The 18777-nt window shown below is 40.5% G+C and overlaps 1 protein-coding gene across 1 annotated transcript; it reads left to right on the top strand.

Moving 5' to 3' along the window:
- Positions 1 to 842: 842 nt before the first annotated feature.
- LOC127575455 (repulsive guidance molecule A-like) lies at positions 843 to 15060 on the top strand. The gene is made up of 4 exons (XM_052025346.1): positions 843 to 999; positions 1596 to 1698; positions 8531 to 9030; positions 10379 to 15060. Exons 1-4 carry the CDS (start codon positions 958 to 960, stop codon positions 11009 to 11011), a joined length of 1278 nt encoding a protein of 425 aa, XP_051881306.1. The 5' UTR covers positions 843 to 957; the 3' UTR covers positions 11012 to 15060.
- The last annotated feature ends 3717 nt before the right edge of the window (positions 15061 to 18777 follow it).

Genomic DNA, 18777 nt, shown 5'->3' with positions numbered 1-18777 from the left:
TCAATCAATATTTTGATTGTTGGAGTCTCCCAGTCTCAACTCTCTATAATTCTTAAAACTCTTTAATTTCCTCCTCTACCTCCTCTTCTCCATTTGTTGGCTTATAGAAACACACAGTGGTGTAATGGCACCCCAATTATTTCTTAAACCTAACCAGCTCTAAACTTGTTCCAGGTTAGAAAGTAAGGACTCCAAGCTATGTACAACCCCTTGAACTAAGTTGGTGTGGGATTCCTCCATGCTTCTTGACAAAGGAAAAAGCTTTCGCATTGTACCAAACATATGGTGTATAAACTGCCAAGATTTTTAAAACGCTGAAATCTCCATCTGTATACATGTTGCCTACAATATCCTTGCCCTTCGTGAGGTGGCCATGTGGTTCATCAGCCACATCAGTGCTCTCTACCTCAATTCCCACCAAAAGTTCCAGTCAGGCCTATGATGTCTGATCCACCGAGGATTTGCAGATAAGGTATGCACTTGACTTTAGACTTAGTCCAGCCTGTCTGAAAACTCTTCCTTCTCACCTTCTCCTCTCCAACCAAAAATCAAGACTCATTGCAGATGCTTCTTCTTTAACTAATTCATTTCCATGGTAGGACTCCATAGCTCTTTCAGACTGAATAAGCAAGCAAAATCAGTTCCAATACTTGCTGATTTACCTAATCCTTCTGTTTATCAACCACAGTGCTGTTTGTCACTCTGGACTTTAGCTGATTCAATTTTCTTTCACAACAGTAAGAAAACTATCTCATAGATTAATTATTATCTATTCTGCAAATTTACACTGAAGAAGACATTTCACCGTCTCTAAACAGATAAAGTCCAGGGATATACGAGAATGTCAGCCAGTGCTGAAGCAGGATTTGATAGTCTTAATTTCTTTGAAAAATTTAGATATTTCTTTGAGACTTTATGGACTTTCTGATTAGACAATGGTTCTATTGAAAACAATAAATGCACAAAGTGGGAAATAAAAGCAAGCACAATAAACTGTGGGTAAGTATAAAACTATTCCAATGTGCAATGCACTTAAGGATCAAATTTGCTAATGCATGTAATTATCACACACATAGCAGGTGATCCTGCAAGCGGTCATGATGGTATAATGCGGTGGAATCTGAAGTAAATGACGGTGTAATGTGATGGGTTGTGAGGCTGTAATGATGTAATGGGTTTGGGTTTGATATGTTCTGATATATAATGGAATTGTGCGAGGAATAATGCTATAATGGGCAGGTCTGACAGGTAATAATGCAATGGGATGGAGTGTGATCATGGTAGTGACGGTGTAATGGAATGGAGTGTGTGGTAATGATGGTGTAATGGAATGGAGTGTGAGGGTAATGACAGTGTATGTAAAAGAATGAGGTAAAGCGAAGTAATAATAGCATAATAGGAAGGGTAGAAAGAAGTAATAATAGTGCATTGGGGTGGGGAAGCATACTAATGGTGCAATGGGGTGAGGTATAATAATGATCTAATGGGGTGAGACAGTGAGGAATAATGATTGTGTAATGGGCTGGGGTGGCGAGGAGTAATGACAAATTTGTTGGGATATTGTATGCTGGATATTCTCTTTGTCGTTTGATCAGAGAAACAGATCGATACCCAAGATGAGATCCAGCTCCCTTACTTCACATCAACTGCAACTTATTGTGCTGAGAGTCATGCTGGTTTACCAGTTCTGTAATGCAGGTAAATATCTTTATTACATTTCATACAACGGTACTGATCATCATCTGCAAACATGTGGTTTTCTGAATGTGCCTGTTCACATGCAGGCTCAAATGTGAGTATATACTTTATACATTTTACTTCCCTTTTATGACTTCAACCAAAATAAATTCTGGGAGAGGTGTGAAACAAAATGGAAGTGTGCTGGAAAGACAGTTGCTCAGGCAGCATCAGTTGAATGAGAAACATAGTTAACATTTGATGTCAATGACCTTTCATCAAAACCAGGAAAAGTTATAAATAAAACAAATTTAAGTAACAGAAAATGGGGAGGGAGCAAAGGAAATATCTGTGGTATGGTGGAGATCAAGTGAAACTGACTTACAAATGGTGGCTGTGCCAGCTGAGAGAGGATGAAGGCTTGTTAACAACAGATCATCCAGTTGCTTATTACTTTAATTCCCCATCATACTCCTACTCTGAAGTCTGTCTTTGGCCTTCTACACTACTCCAACAAAGCACAACATAAACAATCTGCCGGAGGAACTCAGCAGGTCGAGCAGCATCTGTGGGAGGAAAGGAATTGTCGACGTTTCCGGTCGAAACCCACCGTCCTGATGCAGGGTTTTGACCCAAAACATTGACAATTCCTTTCCTCCCACAGGTGCTGCTTGACCCACTGAGTTCCTCTAGCAGATTGTTTGTTGCTCCAAATTCCAGCATCTGCAGTCTCGTGTCTCCAAAGAACCAGATAAGCCTGGAGAACCACATCATCTTGCGACTTGGCTCGTTACTGCCCAAGAATTGAAATTGAATTCAACGATTTATGTAACCATTTTGTATCAGAATTGGCCAGTTCTTGTACAGATTCAACAACCTGAAAAGTTAACCGTTTTTCTCTCCCCACTGGCAACTTGGTTGGCACAGATGAGTTGGGCCAAAGGGCCTGGTTCCGTGCTGTATAGCTCTATGACTCTGATATTTCTAGCAATACCTTTTATTTCAGATTTTAGGTTTTGGACCTCACTGTTCCTGTGTATTTTTTTCTGCTTTCTTCTCACTCATTTTTCTCAATTTCCATCTCCAGCAGTAAGATCGGCTGTGATTAACAAGCATTCATCACCCTGTGTAAGCTGGCACCATCACCATTTGTATCATTCAGTCACTCTGGGTCTCCACCCTACCACATACATTACTTTTGCCTTCTCCACCCCTCCCTTCTCTGCAACTGCAACCAGATTGATTTTGAACTTTTCCTACTTCTGATGAAAGGGATCAACCTGAAATGTTCACCCTACAAAGACAAGGTGTGACCTGCTGAACATCTGCACTATTTTCTATGGTTCTCTTTTTTTCCACATTTCCAGCATCCACATATTTTGATTTGAAATGGGAAACAAACTGCTTTCTCCTTTCATCCATTTTACACAATTGTACCAAATCAAAATGTACTTACCTGAGAAGGGTAACGCTGCAAAGAGATTTGATCCCAATATCCTGCAAAAAGATGTCTTGTATGTACTCTATGCAGTAATAATGTAAAATCATTGAATAGAGTCTTACAATTTTACTGTATCACTCACAGAAGAAATCAATTGCAGACATAGAGTGATAACAAAAACCACATGGGGTAACTCTGGAGCGTAAAATTCTGATAAGCAACAATAAAAGGGAAGCTGGCTGGAGAATGGTTGTGATAGGGAGAGAAAGATGTTCCAGTATTAGTAAGATTTACTCTCAGTCCCAGCGTACTTATGGGGTTATTAATGCTCATTTTCTCTCTGTATCAGCACCCTGGTATTAATAAAGCACTAAAGGGTGACAAGCTCCCAGAATCAAATGGCTTCCATAACAGCATGCAAAAGTAGGCACCAAAAATACTGTTGTTCCCATCTGTAGCCTTCCCCAATTCCCTTAGTTCGGGAAACATTTAACTAAATTGGAAAAATCGCACTTGTCACTCCATTATTTAGGAAAGATGATAGAAGGAAACCAGAGAATTGTAGACCAGTTATCCTAATATCCGTTGTTTGGAAATCACTAAATACCTTAAAAAGCTTCAGTTATTCACAAAGTGCTGGGGTGGATATGTGAAGAGTAAATCAAGCCAGATGAACCTCCTTAATTTTCTTGAACATGTGAATATAATGGACAGGGAAATGTCCACGAACATTATTTACAAAGGAGATCAAGGTGGTATTCAATGAAGTTCCTTTGGTTAGGAAATTAGCCAATCAGCAGGAGAAAGGGCTAATGGGCAGGCATTCAAATTTTCAGGATATATTGGGGCCTCAATTATTCATTTTATGTATAAACAATTCAGATTATGGGATGGAAGTAACAAATTCAGTTAAGCAGTGTGGATGGAAATGTTAAATTAGTAGAGGATGGACAGAACTGTGCTAAATGAATTTCAATGAAGGCAAATGTGTGACCATCCACTTTGTACCTCAAAAGATTTAGAACAATGTACTTCATAAATGGTGAAAAACCTAAAGCAGTGGAGCTCCAAACAAAAACTTTGGAGGTCATAGAGTCATAGAGCAATACAGCATGGATACAGGCCTTTCGGCCCAACCAGTCCATGATGACCACAATGTCCACCCAGTTAATCCCAATTTCCTGCGTTCAGCTCACATCCCTCTAAGCTCCGCCCCTCCATGTACCTAGCCAAGTGTTACTTAAATGATACTATTGTACCTGCCTCAACCTCTTGTTCTGGCAGCTCGTTCTATATACTCAGCACCCTCTGTGTGAAAAACTTGCACCTCAGGTCCCTTTTAAATTTTTCCCTTCTCCCCTAACCCTGTGCCCTCTAGTTTTGGACTCCCCTACCCTGGGGAAAAGACTATTACTATCCACCTTATCTATGCCTCCCATAATTTTAAACACTTCTACAAGGTTTTCTCTTATTCTCCTACATTCCAAGGAATAAAGACCTAGCCCGGCCAACCTCTCCCTATAACTTAGGCCCTCTAATCCTGACAACATCCTTGTAAATCTTTTCTGCACTCTTTCCAGTTTAACCACATCTTTCCTACAAAAGGGTGACCAAAACTGTATACAGTACTCCAAGTGTGGCCTCACCAACAACCTATACAACTGCAACACAATGGCCCAACTCCTATACTCAATGCCCTGACTGATGAAGGCCAGCATGCTAAACGCCTTTTTCACCTGTAAGTGCCTGTCTACCTGTAGTGCTGCTTTCAATGAACTATGCACTTGTACTCCTAGGTCCCTCTGTTCTATTATACTCCCTAGTGCCCTACCATTCACAGTATAAGTCCTACACTGGTTTGACTTTACAAAATGCATCACCTCATATGTATCTGTATTGAAAACCATTTGCCACTCCTCGACCCACTTCTCTAACTGATCAAGATTCCCTTGTAATCTACAATAACCTTCTTCACTATCAACATCTCCTAATTTCATGTCATCCACAAACTTATTGATCGAGCCTTGTGCACATGCATCCAAATCATTTATATCGATAACGAATAACAAGGGTCCCAACACCAACCCCTGCGGCACACCACTAATCACCGACCTCCATTCTGAGAAACAACCTTCAACTACCACCCTCCGCTTCCTACTTCTGAGCCAATTTTGAATCCACCTAACTAGTTCCCCCTGGATTCCATGGGACTGAACCTTCCAGACCAGCCTACCAAGCAGGACCTTGTTGAAGACCTTGCTAAAGCCCAAACAGACAATATCCACTGCCCTACCCTCATCTACCCTTTTGGTTCCCTCTTCAAAAAACTAAAAGATTCGTAAAGCGCGAGTTTCCACGCACAAAGCCATGCTGACTCCTCCTAGTCAGACTGTCTATCCCAAACGCTGGTAGATCCTGTCCTTCAGAATTCCCTCCAGTAACTTCCCCACTACTGATCTCAGGCTTACTGGCCTGTAGTTCTCTGGCTCGTCCTTGCTACCCTTCTTAAATAATGGAATGACATTAGCCACCTTCCAGTCTTTGGGAACTTCACCAGTGACTGAGAGTGAAGTAAATATCACTACAATTTCTTCTCTAGCCTCTCACAAAATCCTAGGATGCACTCAGTCAGGTCCTGGGGATTTATCCACCTTAATGTGCTAAGGTTCTAAATACCTCCTCCCTGGTAATGTGAATGCCCTCCAAAACATCTCCAATTGTTTCCCTTATCTCTTGGGCAACCTGATTTTCTCCTCAGTAAACACCAAGGAGAAATATTTGTTAAAAAATTCCACCCATCTCCTGTGGCTCGAGACATAGGTGGCGGCCATGCTGATCTCTAAGGGGACCTACTTTCTCCCTCACCGCCCTTTTACTCTTAATATAGCTATAGAACCTCTTGGGATTTTCCTTAACCTTATCTGCCAGATCCATCTCATACCCTCTTTTTGCCCTCCTGATTTCCCTCTTAATCTTATTCTTAATCTTTTTATAGTCATCAAAGGATTCACGCATCCCTGACCTCCAAAACCCAATGTATACTTCTTTCTTTTTGTTGACCAGAGCCTCAATGTTTTTTTGTTAGCCTGGGTTCCCTGAACTTGCCAGGTTTACCCTTCACCCTAACGGGAACATGCTGCCCCTGGACTCTTGATATCACACTCTTCAAAGCCTTCCTGATATCAGGGCCATTTGTTCCTTTCCCTTCAAACAGGCTCACCCAATCAACCTCTGCTAGATGCTTCTAATTCCCCCAAAATTAGCCCTACTCCAGTTTAGGACCCTGACCTGTGGACCTGTCCTATCCTTTTCCATCACCATCTTAAAACTAATAGAATCATGGTCACTAGTACCAAAATGCTCCCTGACTGCCATTTCAGTTACTTTCTCTTCCTCGTTCCCTAAGAGAAAGTCCAGTATTGCACCCTCCCGAGTAGGACCCTGTATATATTGACTCAGGAAACTTTCCTAGACACACTTCACAAATTCCACCCCATCCATGCCCTTAACACCCTGGGTGGCCCAGTCAATACTGGGGAAATTAAAATCTCCCACTAATACAACCCTATTATTCTTACAACTGTGAGCAATTTCTCTACACACCTACTCCTCAAGTTCCTCTTGACTATCGGGGGTCTATAACACAGCCCCACTAGAGTAACCCTCCCCTTCTTGTTTCTAAGTATAACCATATGGCTTCACTGGACAATCCCCCAAGAATGTCATCTCTAAGCAGTACTGTTACGTCCTCCCTTATCAAAAAGGCTACAGCCCTTCCTTGCTTACCTGTACCTCTGTCACACCTGTAGCATCCGTATCCTGGAACATTGAGCTGCCAGTCCAGCCCTTCTCTCAGTCATGTTTCTGTTATGCTATAACATCCCAGACCCCAGAGCCAATTGAGTTCATCCACCTTACCTGTTAAGCCTTGTGCATTGAAATAAATGCAGTTTAACTGAGTATTCTTTTCCCTCCCTTTAGTGTGCCCCTGACCTTGACTATCTGATTACTAAACTTGCTCTTGCTGGCTACTGCTTTATCCCATGTCTTGCTCCTGCTCAGAGTCCCACCGCATCCCCCCCCCACCAATCTAGTTTAAACCCTCCTGTGTAGCATTAGCAAATTTCCCTGCAAGGATATTGATCCCTGTCTGGTTCAAGTGCAACCTGTGTTCATGTTCAGAGATCACTAGAATCTCAGGGTCAGGCATAAGTAATAAAAAGCTCATGGAATCCTGACCTTTATCTCTACAGAATTATAACACAAGGGTTAAAATTTGCTGTGCAAAACCCAGATTAGATTAGATTTGGAGTACTGCAGTCAGCTCTGGGCACTAAATTTTTGGAAGGATGTATTAGCCAAATGCAGAGTTGATTAGATACCTGATCACCAAGGATTAAAATGCAAGATTACGTAAAGTTAGGTTATTTTCCCTGAAATTTAAAGTTTACGATATTGAGCTGTATGGATAGGATAGTTAGAAGTCTAGTTAGTCAGGAAGTCTATTACTAGGGAGCAGGTCTAAAGCAGCAAATGGCTTTTGATACTAGGTCAATGGTTCATTTTAAATCTGAGATTGAATTTTATGAAATGAATATATTGAGGAATACAAAACAAATGTGAATACATGAATCATGGTCACAAATCAACCCTGATCTCACTGAACAAGTTAGGTGAAGGGGGAGGAGAGGGATTGGAAGGTAGGTGGTGGGAAGTGACTTACCGTTGTTCCAGAGGATGAAATTTAAATACTGCAGATCTGGAAATCTCAAATAGAAGCAGCAAACTGCTGGAAGTACTCAGCAGGTCAGGATCTGTGCAGGCAGAGAGAGCATAAATTTGAGGTTAATTACCTTCTCCCAGCTTTTCTCTCCACATATGTTGCCTGCCCTGCTATTTCCAACATCTTTTGTTCTTATTCCTATATGTTCTTCTGATGCTCCCCTGCCATAATGTGCCTGTGATGTTAATAACAACTTTTACTTTTGGTTCTATTACATCTGTGGTGTCATCATGACTTCTACTTGTGATAGCCATTTAGCCATTGTGGAGTTGTTAATGATTTTTGCCCTCGGTCCCAATGTGCCTGTGGTGATTTTGTTTTGCCATTATTCCCTGTGTATATGCAATATTAATGTTGATTTTTAATTATAGTTGAAGAATACTTTTGGTGGTGTTAATGATTAATATGGAGACATAAGAGACTGCAGATGCTGGAATCTGGAGCAACAAACAAGTTGCTGGAGGAACTAATCAGATGAAGGGTCTTGATCCGAAACGTCAACTTTCCCTCCACTGATGCTGCCTGATCAGCTGAGTTCCTCCCATATCTTGTTTGTTGCTTGTTAATAATGAATATGCTCAGTTAATACAATGTTACTGAAGATTCTTAATCCTTATGCCATTTTGCAGTGATGTCACAGTGCAGGATTCTCAGATGCAATTCTCAGTTTGTTTCTGCGACATCCCATCTTGAAGATTCTTTGAATGAAGACTTCTGTATTGCCTTACGATCTTACTCACGCTGTACCCAACGAACTTCTTGGTTCTGCCGAGGAGACCTGGCTTACCATTCTGCTGTGCAAGGAATTGAGGATTTAATGATCCAGCATAACTGTTCCAAGGATGGAGAAGTCTCATTACCACGACGCCGTGTGCCAGCAGATAATCAAGAGAATCTACACCTGCCAGACACTTGCAAATATGAGAAGAGTTTCTACTACAAGCAGCGCCAGAAACCAACCTACTTGTACTGTGGCATCTTTGGGAACCTCCACATCCGCACATTTTACAATGACTTTCAGACATGCCGAGTTCAGGGGGCGTGGCCAGTGATCGATAACAATTACTTATCCCTGCAATTGACTAATGCACCAATCTCATCACATCATAACATATCAGCAATCAGCAAGGTAATGTCCTTTGGTATAGCTGATGGATTTTGTGGTCAGACATCACTTTTGCTAGTATAGTACAATGGAAAGTTGGTTCATTTAATTAGCTTCAAATTTGCTTTACTCCAATGTTCACAAATTAAGTTACATAACAGTCACTTACAGAATGCTATTAATGTTCTGTAACAAAATAGTGTTAATGCCAGTGATACCCACATACTGCCAATAAATTAAAAATGCTAACAATGATGTTAATAGTCAAAAGTGAAATGTTGCTAATACAGTACTCAGTAACAGAATAGTCATTAAAAGAATAGCATTAATTATCACCACAGATGTTAATTTCCATTGATGTGGTATTAATGCTGAATGAAATTGCTTCCCAACAAGAAGGTGACAGTGTTCACCACTGACATACAGAAGGATGGGTGAATTTGCCTGTTACAAATCCCCCAAAATCAACTTGCTCATAAATATCATCCCAAACAGCAAGGTCCTGTGTGGCATGTGGTCAGGCCAGAATAAGCCATCCCTCTGAAATAACTTGAAAAAAGCCTCCCCAGTCTGGAAGGCCTTGCCCCAAGCATTGCTGGCTATTGAAACAGTCAAGGGCTTTGAATGCTGTCAGATGTTCCTGATGTTCAGAAACATACAAAAGTGATTAAAAATCAACTAGACAATTTTTTAAAAATTACATCAGTGGCTGGTACAGTCTCTCTGAAATGTGCTGACATGACTATTGTGTTTAGAGCAAATGACTGGGGATTAATAACAGCTCTGCTTATCAGGCTGCCCTTTCATTTTAAAAGATTAAGATCACTGAAAAAGACTTTTAAACAATTATAGAATAGCTAACAATAAATTCAACATTGTACATTACCTTACATCTTCCTATGTCCTTCACAACCATTCCCCTCCATTCCACAAAACAGGCATGCAGTTCCTGCACCAATTCCAACTCACCCTTGTTCAACAGATGGATTTCCCAGCATAACTACCGGAGAATTCAGCAACTTTGTGTTCTGTCTCTGAATTCCATGTGGAGCCCAATACAGGAGTGCAGCAGGGAAAATTGCCTTCAAGAGTTTGACCAGCAAGTTCAGTACTTCCTGACACATACAGGAAGTAAACGCTGGCAGCTTGGTATGGGATTTCCCAACAAGTTCCAGGCCATTGATTGCCAGTAGAGTAATGAGAGGGGAATGGAACATGACTGAAGAGCACTGAATATGTGAGTAGCAGTGCAATTGCACTGAAGATGGAGAGGAACAAAGTAAGAGAGAATAAGATTGGATTGCCTCAGTGAACGTGATTGACAGAGAATGTAAAATTTAGAGATAATGATTTTTCTTTCATTGGTTTACAGGTTACAGCTATTTTTAAGAACTCCAAGGAATGCATTGACCAGAAAGTGTATCAAGCTGAAATTGGCAATGTTCCTGCTGCATTTGTTGATGGCTCTGTAAATGGTGGTGATAGAAATGGGGCAAACAGTCTGGTTATTAAGAAAAAGTTGAATGCCAGCCACGTGGAGATCCAAGCGAGTTACATTGGCACAACTCTGATAGTGCGGCAGGTGGGTCAACACCTGAGCTTTGCCATCCTCATGCCAGAGGAAGTGGCAAGTTCACATACAGAGGAGCAGGACCTACAACTCTGCTTATCAGGCTGCCCTTTAGTAGAAAGGCTTCCCTGGAACTCCCACCTCCACAATGCACAAAGGGCCAAAGCCAAATGCAAAGAGGGTCTTCTGGTAGAAGATGCCTATTTTGAGTGTTGTGTCTTTGATATCTTAGTGACTGGTAATCCTAATATTTCACTAGCAGCATTCAGGGCTGTGGAAGATGCAAAAACATTACACCCGGATAAGGAGTTGCTGCATGTGTTCAAGAACTGCATGCCTGGTAGGCCAACCCCTTGCTGCCTTCCACTGTTGGTTTCCGTGCTGTGGATGCTCTTCTGCAACAAGAAGATTTTCTTCCAAATCCTGGGTCTCTAAAAACTAAGTCAGTGCATGATGTTGCACCAGGAATGTATTGTATTTACCCGAAATGAAAACCCACCTGAGATGTGGACCCAGCCTTGCAGCCTTTTACTTTATGGTTTTGAAATGAATGTAATGCTGCCACTTCAGTCATTCAGCCTCTGAGTATCTGATGTTTAACCCATAAACACTTGACTGTAGCTCCAGTTTTAGATTTACATTACCATCAATGTGGCAATGCACATAATTATTTGAGTTTACATTTACATGCAAACTCAGATAATTATGAGCATTGCGATGTTGTTGTAGTCAGGTTGCCTTCTATATCCACTTTTCACAGTCTTGTCAGATATCTACTCTGCAGTCCCGTCCAGTATCCACCCATACACAATCCAGTCAAACGTTCACTAATGCCTATTTTCATCTCAAAGATACAGTCCTGTACAGTTTTATCTTGTACACCGTCATGTCAGACAACCATCCCTACATAATTCTGTAGGATATCCACTGTACTGATCAAATGTTCACCACTGCATGGTTTTGACTCAAAGTTGCCTGTCCAGTACACAGCCCTGTATTGTCAAATATCAATTTATAAATACACCTGTAAATCAGGTATTCACTTGTAAGCAATCTGTACAGTCAGGTATGTATCCATTTGTGATTCAGTCCTGAAATTAGTCTCCCACAGATAAACAATCCTGTAAAACCAGCCTTGCCCTGAAGCAGGGCATTTTTTAAAAAGAAGTGTGGAATGACGAAATCAGCAGCATTAAAATAGATGAAGACTCTTCAATGATGGGATGGAAGGAGAGGGCTGACGTCAGAGGAATAACGCACTCAGAATAGGGGATAAGAAGGTCACAGAGTTAAGAGGGGAGCAACCAAAATATTACAAATGGTGGAAACCCAAAATAAAGTCAAAAATGCTAGAAATGCTCATCAGGTCAGGTAGCATCTGTGGAGGGAGAAAAATGAACAATTGTGTTGAGCAGGTTGTGTGTGGAAGTCTTAGGCTTAATACTGCGACAGATCCATTCAAAATCAATTACATTAACCAGCGAGATTCATCCTAATAAAATTTCTGCAATTTCATGAATGGGTGAGGATCCAAGCTATGTTAAGACATACAGACGTATTGATTCTGTTATGTATGCAGCCATAAGACATTTTTAAAAATTTGTTGGCAATCCTTCAAATTCAGGGATTTTTTTTGTTACTTGTTACTTATGGAGTTGAGCTTGTCTGAATTTGACTGAGAGGATGATTTCACATGCACATAATCAGAACTGCTGTTTCAATTGGATGGCAACGGGAAAGTTTAAAGCAATAAACAGCATGAAGGTACCTTGACTCAGCCAACTGCAGCTGATAGATTTCAGTCAGGCAAAATGAACCTTTGTGTAAAAGCCCCAGTAAAGGATGGTGTACCAAGAATGTCATTAAGGCGACCTCGACCGAGATGTACAAAACCCTAGTCTTCACTAATTCATGAGTGCTGGATGACTTCTTGACATACTGGAAATCAACTGTGATTAAATTGTTTCACAAATCAGGCAAGACTCTGAGGACTCCGTTAGTCTATTCAACAGCAAAGTTCACCAAATTAACATATTAGCAGAAGGGGAAACTGATCATTCACCTGATTACTGGCTGTGGAACATAGTTGTGAATAAAATATGTTGTGCTTCCCATTTTAACACAAGTGCCCTTCTACACAAATTGTTTGGAATGATACTGGAGGTGAATTCCATGGCATATGTGCTTTAGTGCTATGTCGAAATTTTGTGTTTTTTTAAAAAAATACAATTGTTACTTTTAACAAGACCTTCGAAACCATGAACAGGCAGTTCATAGAATGTTCACTTTTGTGTTTGTTCATCCATTAATTTCACTTCAGCAATTTAACATTCAGCATTTAACATTCTAATACATGTCCCAACAATCTGAATAATCTGCAATACCAGTGGCTGCTCTTTGTTGACAAATCCAGAATGCACAGAGAATTTTCGAAACAGGAATGCACAGAGAAAAAAAATTGAAAAGATTACACCCATTTAAAATCAAAGGATATTCTCTGTCATTTATTCATAATCAAAAAAATTGCTGCAACTTCTGTAGCTCTGCAGATAGTTCAGAATGAATGTATTCTCCATCAATATGGTATTCTCTGCAAAAGAATGTAATAACTCTCTACAACACCACATGCTTTTATAGTTTTTGTAGCTTTACATTCTTCCCTCAGTTAATAATGTTAAATAATAGAAATGTTTGCAAGCTGTTTAAAAGAGTAACAACAAAAAAGCTTTCAATGACTGTGACCATCTTCTTAAGAAGATTAGTCTAATGGAACGGCTGTTGAATGGTTTCTATAGGCTCCCATAGCCCTGACCTAGCCACTAACACAAATATCCTAGAATTCAAAGCTGGAACTTTCATCTCCACTTGGTAGAACTGCTCAAAGCAGTGTTCACTGGCTCTCCACTTGGTTTTCAAGCACGTAGACAACGGCTTCCCAGGCTGCTGTTTATCGATTACAGCTCAGCGTTCAACACCATCATCCCCTCAGTACTAATCAACAAGCTTCAAAACATGGGCCTCTGTACCTCCCTCTGCAACTGGATCCTCAACTTCCTTATCAGGAGACCACAGTCAGTACGGATCAGTAGCAACATCTCCTCCTCGCTGACAATCAACACAGGCGCACCTCAAGGATGCGTGCTTAGCCCACTACTCTAGTATCTCTACACTCATGACTGTGTGGCTAGGTACAGTTCAAATGCCATCTATAAATTCACCAATGACACCACTATTGTTGGCAGAATCTCAGATGGTGATGAAGAGGTGTACAGGAGTGAGCTAGATCGGCTGGTTGAGTGGTGTCACAAAAACAACCTTGTACTCAAACGTCAGCAAAACCAAGGAATTGATTGTGGACTTCAGGAAGGGGAAGTCAGGAGAACACACACCAGTCCTCATTGAGGGGTCAGCAGTGGAAAGGGTGAGCAGCTTCAAGTTCCTGGCCAACAACATCTCAGAGGATCTATCCTGGGCCAACATATTGATACAATCACGAAGAAGGCATACCAGCGGCTCAACTTCATTAGGAGTTTGAGGAGATTTGGTATGTCACCAAAGGCTCTTGCAAATTTCTATCGACTTACGGTGGAGAGCATTCTGACTGGTTGCATCACTGCCTGGTATAGAGGCTCCAATGTGTAGGATTGAAAGAGGCTGCAGAGGGTTGTAGACTCAGCCAGCTCCATCACGGACACAACCCTCCCTGCCATCAAGGACATCTTCAGGAGCCAGTGCCTCAAGAAGGCAGCATCCATCATTAAAGGACCCTCACCATATGGGATATCCCCTCTTCACGTTACTACCATCAGGGAGGAGGTACAGGAGCCTGAAGACCCACACTCAACGTTTCAGAAGCAGCTTCTTCCCTCTGCCATCAGATTTCTGAATGGTCCATGGACACTACCTCATTAATCCTCTTTTGCACTTTTTTTTTTTAACTTATTGTAATTTTTATGTCTTGCACTGTACTGCTGCCACAAATCAACAAATTTCATGACATATGTCAGTGGTAATAAACCTGATTTTGATTCAGCTCTGCACCTTCTAACTCAGTGGTGAAATTGTGACAACAAAATCGAAGTCTTTGACATGATGGTTGAAAATGTAATTGAAAGCTTCACCAACTGTGGGCTATTCCTACTGACGTAATTCTCTTCATATATCTAGTCAGAAATCTTGGCCAAAATTTTTTGGATAATTGATGGTGAAGTTATTCCATACACTATCAATTGAAAATTAAGTAGAATTAAAAAGAATTGAGTAACATGGGCAAATGATGCACTGCAAGTTATAAATTACCATGAATTGCTTGGTCTCTGTATCATTGTATCAGTAGTCTTGTTAATTGACTGATGCAGGGTTTTAACCCAAAACATCAACAAGTACTTTCCCACACCCCAGATGCTGCTCAACCTGCTGAGTTCCTCCAGCAGATTGTCTATAGGTCAGACTGTATGTTTATCTTTAGTTGACGGTCCCAGAGAATCACAAGGTATCCTCCGCTAGCTCTTCAGCTTGTTTCGCTTACATCTGACTTTCCACTCCTCTGATGGTTTCACCATTAAGTCCAGTGGTAGAGCACAACTGTAGCAAGCAAAGCTGAATAATTGGATAAGAATTATATTCCATTCACCTGAATAGGGTTGCTAAACTAACTAAAAAACTAGGAGGATGCATGGTTTATTTACTTTATATATTTTTTTTAAATCACTTGTACTTTAAAACATTTTAATCAATCTTTGTCATTTTTATTTTAAAATTATATTTTTGCAATTATTTAAGACCAAGTTTCGAAACTTTCAAATTTCTTTCTCCTGCTTTTAATGTCATTTAAAATTAGCTTGTTTGGGCAGGTGGCCTTGAGGAAGCAGTTTACTAAAATGCAGTCTGATCTGAAATCTGGATTTAAGATGAGATGTCTTTATTAGTCACATGTACATTGAAACACACAGTGAAATGCATCTTTTGTGTAGAGTTTTCTGGGGGCAGCCCACAAGTGTCGCCACGCTTCCGGTGCCAACATAGCATGCCCCCAACTTCCTAACCTGTACGTCTTTGGAATGTGGGAGGAAACCCACGCAGACAAGGGGAGAATGTACAAACTCCTTATAGACAGTGGCCGGAATTGAACCTGGGTCACTGGTGCTGTAATAGCATCATGCTAATCGCTACACTACCGTGCCTGCCCTTTGCTTGTCAGTGCTCTTCATGTCATCTGACCACCAGTAAGCTTTCTCTCTTCTCATCATCCACCCTACCTGCTAGCAGCAGGCATTACATTCCCTATAGCCATACCTTTGAATGCAACTATAATGCACAGCAGCATGGTACAATTAGACAGCATTAATGGAGGGTGTTGCAAATTACGTACTATTCCCCAAGGGATATAACAATAGTGCCATTATGAACCTTACCACTGCTTTTCACTTGGAACAACAAGGAAACTCTGCTGCTTCCTGCATGAGAACCAATGGCCAATGTTGGTTGCTTGCCTCACCCTCACTGATGTAAGTTTTGGTTCTGGCAGATTTGCCGCCAGAAGTTCGGTAATCCGTGTCTGATATTAATTTCCTTCAGGAAGACGTGCAGCCCCAAGTGTGTGAAATAACAGCACATCCTTCTCTGCCTCTGCTTGCTTTGACGGAGTTGTACTTGTTGACATTCATGCAAAATATCCAAAAAAGATCAGTTACCCAAGAATAAACAACATTTATATTATAGCACCCTATATGTAGTGAATGTAGCAAAATATTTTGAGGAGCTATATTGGGCAATTAGTTAATGATATTTCACATCTAGTTGTGAATAGGGATAGTCAGACAGATGATCAAAAGCTTGGTCTAAGAGGTGGGGTTTAATGAGCATCTTAAAGTAGAAAAGAGGTACACAGGCCCAGTAGGTTAGGGTGAGAATTCCGCTGTTTTGGGTCTTGAAGCTGAAAGCCGAGCTTCTAATGATGGAGAAAATTGAACTCACTTTGTTCATAAGGGCAGTTTTAGAGAAACACGAAGATCGCAGGTGGTTGTTCATCTGCAGGTAATTGCAGAGGTAGGGACGGCCCAGTCAAAGATTGATTTGAAAACATGAATGATAATCCAGTGAATGATTTAACAACTGCTCCTTCATCTTCTAGTAGTCTCCCACTCTGTTGGAGCAGTATTATCCTTTTAAAAGCTGCCATCTAATTTCCATTCACAGCAGCAGATTACACACATTTTCCAGGGATAAATGCCAGTCACTGCTAACTTTCTATGTAAATATGCTGACCCAGGAAACTCACTTGTAAATGATCCCCAGACCACAGGCAGGAACAAATGCTTTCATTGGTATAAGAGCATCGAAATTCACCCCATTAAAAATTTTATTCACTCACTCCCCCGATCTCATCATTCTATGGCTGGAATTCCACCATTGTACTTTGAAAAGCATATGTTTTAAACATTGAGACATTAATTACTAAACTACAAATCAGAATCAGATTTATTACAGTGACTTAGATGACATGAAATTTCGTTGTTTTCCATCAACAAGGATGATTTATGATCTAAGCAAACATCTCTAATCGTCAGTCCTTAACTGCGTGGCTTCTAAGATGTGGGTAGGCAGATATAGATGAAATTCATCATAATCAGGGTGCCAGCACAATCTTTGGCCATTTCAGAAAAAGGGCATTTGAACATCAAGACCCACCCAGCAAAAAACTCATGGTTCTGCCTTCCTACGTGCTTCTGCAACTTAAACCTACATATGGTAGACAATTCAAAGCACTGGAGCGATACCAACAACACCATCTCTACAAAATCCTTCAAATCCACTGGAAGAATAAGCAAATCAACCTCAGCATACTCCCCAAGCAACATTCCCAAGCACTGAAACCCTAATTACACCAAGTAGTTTCCATTGGGCTGTCCACGTCAATTGTATGCCTGACACTGGACGCCCAAATCAGACATTCTATTCCGAGCTTTGACAAAGGGATGAGATTACCAGATGTTCAGAGGAAAAGATTCAATGTTCTCAATTTCCTTGAAAACAATGCAACATTCCCATCAACTCCTGAGAATCCATTGCTCATGATCACTTAAAGTGGAAAAGAAGAATTCAGCACAGTACTGAGAACCTCAAGTCCACGCGTTGGGAGCACACAGAAGCCTAGCGCTAACAGCGGGAGTGTGAAATAATTCCTGCCCTCTGCATCTATTATAGAATCTGCGGTCCCACATTAGCCTCATAAATCAGCTCGGAATTCAGAGAGCAAACAGACATTCTTGATCCTGAAGGATTGCCCAAGAAGAAAAGGACAATTGCATAATTAGGTTTGAAAACAATCTATTTCATCATGACAATTATTTTTCCATTTCCTCATTTTTAAATACTGTCCCAAGACACACTGTTCTTTGGCACAGTTAAAAATCCAGTTAACATTACTTTTGAAATAAGTGCCAGAAATTGGAGAATGAGTTTTAAAAATAAAAATCTTTCATCCAAGTACTTCCTATTTTCAACAGAAGTGTCTGAACTCAAGGCTCAAAGGGAGTGTAAATGCTGGCAAAGAATGGTTGGGCCAAATGGCCTGTTCCTAGGCTGTATAACTAATATAATCTTGTGCAAACTCCATTCAGTATACCTTCAGTTGTCTGGCCGTTCTTTAATAAAATCTTGCAATACAATTACAATCACATGGTGACAAACTGCAGACTTCTCAACTAGTTATACAAATATTGTATATAGAAAAGACAAATGTTAGAGATGCACAACAAATCAATATTAAAGTAATTGGAAGGAACAGAAAGATTAATGCATGAATATCTCAAGTACATTCAATGTGCTCTTTTAGCACTAAGCAACATTTTACATATAATTAGTAATATTTTCATTTTACAGTACACTGATTCAAAGCAAAGACAGTAACATATATTGAAACTTTACATTAACTTTTTTTTAAAACCAGCTGGTGCTACCTACTACTTTTTAGCATTTAAATTTAATGTGGGATGCAAGTAGATTTGTTGCAGTGGAAATAATTGTTGGTTTAAAATAAAAATATAGCATGTTAATCAGTTTTGTTTTGTAACAAGGCAAAACACAGATTAGGAGGAAAATGGAAATTGTATTAGCAAATTTGCACATTGTCATTCAAATTACTTTGCATTTTCTCTGCAGTCTGTATTCAAGATAGGATGTTTTGCTAAAGTAACTAA

The sequence above is a fragment of the Pristis pectinata genome, chromosome 10 (assembly GCF_009764475.1).
Source record: "Pristis pectinata isolate sPriPec2 chromosome 10, sPriPec2.1.pri, whole genome shotgun sequence".
In the NCBI taxonomy this organism is placed as follows: domain Eukaryota; kingdom Metazoa; phylum Chordata; class Chondrichthyes; order Rhinopristiformes; family Pristidae; genus Pristis; species Pristis pectinata.
The sequence above is the reverse complement of the archived record's forward strand: the minus strand, read 5'-3'. Positions and strand labels throughout refer to the sequence as shown.